General features: G+C 46.9%; 1 protein-coding gene across 1 annotated transcript in view; it reads left to right on the top strand.

The window, feature by feature from the left end:
• LOC106338338 overlaps window positions 1–2,631 on the top strand; it is a 7,393-nt gene extending 4,762 nt beyond the window's left edge. Inside the window, exons 4-7 of the mRNA XM_013777342.1 lie at window positions 882–1,147; window positions 1,231–1,847; window positions 1,921–2,478; window positions 2,575–2,631. Coding sequence (XP_013632796.1) covers window positions 882–1,147; window positions 1,231–1,847; window positions 1,921–2,478; window positions 2,575–2,631 — 1,498 coding nt within the window. The remainder of the gene's footprint in view (window positions 1–881; window positions 1,148–1,230; window positions 1,848–1,920; window positions 2,479–2,574) is intronic.
• Window positions 2,632–5,751: the final 3,120 nt, after the last annotated feature.

Here is a 5,751-nt window from a genome sequence, read left to right as displayed (position 1 = left end):
CCGATAGTGAAGGAGGAACATAACGTCACCAGGGCCCGAGTTTGTTAAATATATTATATTGTGTTTCGGGTTATTGAACCCTTGTTTAAGTCGAGTTTGAGTTTGGTGTTGAGCTAGTAATTAGCATATTGCTAGTTATCTTACTATCTTTTTCCAGCTGCGTATTTCTGATATTGCTTATTGTTATTGAGTTGTGTTGTTAGGTGAACCTCTCGCTTTAGATTGTTTGGGGTGGGATAGCGAGGGGTTGTATTTGTTAGTTGGAGATTGTAACTCGCTGAGTAATGCTAGATTACTCACTCCTCTTTCGTTATTGTTTCAGGTGACCAGTTGTGAGCTTGTAGAGGTCGCGGGAGGCTAGGCTGGCTGGTGTAGATTTGCATCTTTTTGCTTAAGACGCTTTCAGACTATAAGTATGTACTTTCGCTTTCTTGGCATGCCACCACTTATATAATATTTTGTGTATTGTAGCCAGATATTATATAAGATAAATAAAGCGAATGTTTTGTGCAAATGCCTTGTTGTTGTGATATTAGCTTGTCCGAGCTAACACAACGTCAGATCGGAGTACGGGTTGAGAAGCCTTAGGCTTTGGTCTGACGGGACGTGTTAGTGGGCGGCCTGGCCTAGTTACGAATTGCACTTTTTGTAACTTTGGCTGGATTGCCCGTTAACCCGTCATGTAGCGCTCCCGAATCTCGGTAGATGGTCGGGTTGTCGATCATGTTCTTGTTTGATTGTTGGCCGGTGGTTCGACCTATGCCTAGAACGGTTCGGGGGTGTTACACTTGTGGTCTTATCTTCCCGATTCCGGAGCCGATACTAGAGATTCTAGCGGAGCTTGGGTTATCGCTCACTCAGATCCTACCAAAATTTCTTAGGTATCTTATCGCCTTCTTGGTTAGGGCTAGGGAGGAAGGTCTTTCTTTTGGCCTTAGTGAGTTCCGACAGCTCGTTCTGGTGAAGCGGAACCAGCAGAACCCTGGTACCTTCCTCGTGTCTCCGTGCCCAGGTCGCCACATCATCGAGGACATCCCTTATCGTGATGAGAAGTGGCGCGAACAGTTTTTTGTTTTCAAGATGGATCGTGCATTCATGGGTGAATTCGACTTCTCTCGACTTCCTCGGCGTTGGGCCGAGAATATAAGTTAGTTTCCTTTTGTCTATGTGTAAATTTTTCTCTTTGGGGAATTGGTGACTCAACTTTTCGTTTTCCTTTGATCGATTCAGCTACTTCTGGAAGCTCCTCGATGTCAGATGAGATTCGTGGTGTCATCGGGATTCTTCGGAGAGATCGTTCGAATTGGTCGACGTTTGACCAAGCTCGGATTCGAGCTGTTTTTGCTATGTCGGAGGGGACCGACAGGGCTCCTTTGGTTGGGGGTTCTGAGGATGAGGCCGAACACTCCCGGGAAGTCGTAGCAACTCCTTCCGTTCAGACCCAGTCTTCAGATCGATTAACCAGACAGCTTGTGAGGAGGTCGTCGTTCCGCACTTCTGGGTCTGCATCGAGGGGCCGATATTCTGGAAAATCTCCGATGATCTCGATTCACGACTCTGACGATGAAGACGTATCGGGAGAGATGCGGCCTCCTATCTCGTTGAGCCCGGGCTCGGAGGACGAGACCGTTGTGAAAACTCGCAAACGACGCCGATCGTCGGAGGGTGTCTTGCCCGGTTCATCTTACCATAGGTTTTCTCCTAAGGGTTATGGTTCTTTGTTTGCTGCCCAAAGTGACTTAATTTCCCTCGCTGGTCGTATGAGGTCTGCGGGTTTCCGTCTCCCATCTCTTGCTTCCTCAGCCGAGAAAGAAGCCTATGCCAAGGTTGCGGTGGCGAGTTCCAAGGTTCGTTTCTTGCTTTATTTTCCTTGAAAACTTGCTTCGAAGTATTCGATCGCTTATTTCGATTTCTTCTTAGGTGATGGAAGCTTTTAACGAATATGTTGTGGTGATGGAAGATCACGTCGTGGCTTCTCGGAATGACGAACAGATCGTGAGCATCGGTTCTGAGATCAAGAGGCTTTCGAAGGAGCTCGAAGCCACCAAGCGAGAAGGGAAGAAAGATGCTGAACAGATCGGGGCTTTGACTGAATATTGGAGGAGAATTTACCTGGAGAACAAAGCTCTTACGACCCAGGTGGTTGCTCAAAAGTCAAGAATCACGGCGCTTGAGGTCGAGAGAGATCGGGACATTCGTCGTGCTTCCCGTATTGCTCGTCGTGCTATTGCGACCCGGTACCGGGAAATCCTTGAGTCCTTGAAGGATAAATGGACGAGCAAGAAGAAGGAAGTGTCTGCTGAGATCCAGCTGCAAGAAGTGATCACCAACATTGATCTTCTGAACGAGCTCAAGGATGGGGGTCTGACTGTGGACGCTGAGCTTGCTTGTTTAAAGGAGATGGAAGGAGATTGTGAGGATCTCGTCGCTTCAGCCGCCGTGCTGGATTGGTCGATCTCCGAGCTTGATCTTCCTCAAGTCTCAAATGATTCGGCGGATCAAATCGGTGGGTCGTCTGTCCCCGATAATTCCATTACAGTTAAAATTTCTTTTTTTTCATTTTTATTCGTTTAGTATCTTTTGTTTTTCGCGATCTCTGATCGTGATATCTTGGATATTCTTAACGGATAAGTATAATGTTTTGGAATATCTTTGTTTCCTTAACCCTCAAGATTTTCTTTGTTTAGGTCGTTGAGATACAGCGAGGCCTTGATCCTTATAAAGCTTTGCTTTGTTCTGAGACTTACCATAGTGTGTCGTTTAATTTTGTTTTTTTGCTCGTCAACGGAACATGGCTTCGAGAAGATCAAACTCTCGCGATTCCGATAGGGTGCGAACTCAAACTGGTAATGCTAATGCGGAACACATTCGATCCGGAGACGTGAGCGAAGCGCTCACAGAAGTTCTTCGTGAAGAGACCCGACTTTCGCGGGCTTCAACCCAAGAGGCCAAGGACCTCGAGGGTGAAAATTCCGTTGCTCGTGTCAAGTCGAGTAGCCCAACAGGTTCGGAGGGGCGCGACCGCCCCCCGAAGAAGGCAAAAATGAATGGCTCGGACCATCGTCTCGGTGTCTCAGGTGAATCGGCTGTTGCTAAACCGTTTCATTGGCAGTTTTCGCACTCAAAAGATTGCCCTATTACGGAAGACCCAGACAGTGTTACTAACTTGGTGAGGCATTTCAAACCTGCTGGATGTCCACTTCCATCTTTGTGAAATATGACGGAACGCGAAGCTTATGTAAAGATGGTTGTGGCTCATGCTAAGGTTGGTCTTTTTGACACTAGATCCTTGTTGAATCTTTGGTTCGTTTTGTCTGTGCTGATTTGCTACATTCCAGGCTATGGAGGCTAACAACGAGTTCGTGACGACTTTGGTAAAGCACCTGCAAGATGTCCCACGCTCTGATGAGCTTTACGAGATAAAGAAGGTCGTTCCAGAGCTAAAGCTCGGTCTGAAGATGGCTCATGATCGGGAGCGTGCAAATGCCGCTCAACTGGCCGCCGCTAAGAAATTAGGGAATCAGGCTGCTTCGCTCGAGGCTCGTCTGCGAGTTGTGAGTAATGAGAGGAAGTCGGCCCTCGAGCAAGTTTCCTTTTTCGAAGCGAAGGTTGAATCTTCCGTCAATAAGTTTTCTGACGATCTTCGTCGCGCAACTTATGACGCTAAAAAGGCTCTGGTGGACAGCTACTTGGACGTGTTGGTATCTCTGAAGGAGAAGTGGGAGAAGAAGAAGGCCGCAACTGATTGTGAAGCTCGTCTTAGGGAGGTTATGGCGAACAGAGATCTATTGAAGGAAATCATGAATAACAATCTTCTGGCTTCAGATGAGTTGTTGCGACTTCGAACGAAGGAGGTCGAGCTCGGATCCGAGCTTGATGTGATGGTGGTTTCGGATTTCTCCGTTGGGAAGCTCGATCTGCCTCAGATTTCAGAGGATCTGCCAGAGGATTTCTTTGCTAAGGTTCCCTCTGCGGCGGACGATGTTACGAAGTGCTTGGGTGGTCAGTTCGAAGATGGCGAAATTGGCACCGAAGAGTAGTTTTTTGGTTTTTATGTTCCTGTTTTCCCTTTTTGCTTTTTGTTGCTTTATTTATTATTATTTAATAAAGAAGGGGTCACGAGTCCCAGTTTGTTTGTTGTTATTATTTTGTTTTTGTGAGGCCGATCTTTTGGGCCGTGAGTCGATTTGTTGTAGATACTTTCATCGATGGTTTAGTTGTGACAAAAAAATTTTGTTAGCTAGTTCTGTCGCGCTCGTTGGCGGAGTTGGCCGCAACCGAAGACTTGATCAGGATCTTGGTTTTCGGTCAACTGCTACAGTTTTGCGATTTGTAGATATAAGAAATCTGATATTCTCGAACTTCGATATCAAAGAGCTATATTTATAAATATGTCGGATTTTATTTCGTTACAGACTTGCAAAAGAAAGGCAGTTTAATATTTTTGTGCCGTGTTGCTCGGGTGTTGCGACGTGCTTCTTCTGAGTTTTGTGGTTGGAGGGTGACTGGACTCGTGTCGTGAGTTGCCTACGTACCCTCAACGAGGGATCAAGTCATGACGTAGTTCGATTATTTCCCTAAGACAGGGTCTGTTGGTTCGTGTACATTGGTACGTTTGTTGTTGGTTTTGGCCGCTCGGCTAGGGGTGTTGCGGAGGCCTTGAGGAGGACACTTAAGGAACGATTGTGGACAGCGTAAAGATATATGGAGACGAGTGGAGAATGTCGCGAAGATGAGCAATTGCGCAACTAAGAATTCGAGGACGAATTCTATTAAGGGGGGAGAATGTAGAAACCCGTTAAAAAAAAAAAAAAAAAAGAATGGTCGAGTATCATTGTGGTGGTCAAGTTGCGGGTAATAAGGATCGATCGAGAAGTTTTAAAGTACGAGGTGGGCGAAGAAGTGATCGTGGGTGAACTATGAGTCGAATAAGTTGCTCGACCATAGTTAGAAGATGTCTTAGATTGATATGAAGGACATTTTGGAAGCACAACATTTTTGGAAGTACGACGGTTTAGAAGCTCGACGTTTGGGAAGAATGACGTTTCTTCAGCACGAAGTTTTCCGCGAAACTTCGTATCAGCGGAATATTATTTCAAAGACATTGGAAAGAGGACGGGAATTAAGCACGACGGGCGACATGATCAAAAGGGAAGCAAGCACGACAGGATCAAAGCACGACGGGAAAACCCAAAGTTGGGTGAAAACCCTAATTTCGGTATTATGGAATTCTTCGAGGAAGCCGGAGGCTCGGAAAATATTTTTACAGGATATCAGAATTCATTTGGAGACTATTAAAAATATTTAGAGCATCAGAACGGGAGCGTAAAAATATTCGGGGTTAATCCCGGATCAGAAATTTATCGGAAGGACCGAAATGAGGCGAATGGACTGAAAAGCTCGAGGTGGCTCGTTGCATGGGTTCAGAACGTGGTGTCAACCATCTAAAAAGCTGAGTGTCTCCAGAAGCTCGAGGTGTCGCCGTGCATGGAAGTTGTACATGCAGCCTGACATGTAGAAGCACGGGGTGGATCGACCAAGCACGAGGTGTCTCCGCGCATGCAACCGAAGCATGCTGATCGACATGTGTGTGCTGCTGTGGCGCCTTGCATGAGCTCTAGTCATGCAGCCTGACATCTGGGAGGAGTGGTGGCGTCCTGCATGTGTCCTGGACATGCAGCCAGCCATGTGGAGCACGAGGTGCCGCCGCGCATGCGTCCGGAGCCATGCGAAGCGACACACGGGCTGCCA

The sequence above is a fragment of the Brassica oleracea genome, chromosome C4, assembly GCF_000695525.1.
Source record: "Brassica oleracea var. oleracea cultivar TO1000 chromosome C4, BOL, whole genome shotgun sequence".
NCBI classification, from domain to species: Eukaryota; Viridiplantae; Streptophyta; class Magnoliopsida; order Brassicales; family Brassicaceae; genus Brassica; species Brassica oleracea.
The sequence above is the reverse complement of the archived record's forward strand: the minus strand, read 5'-3'. Positions and strand labels throughout refer to the sequence as shown.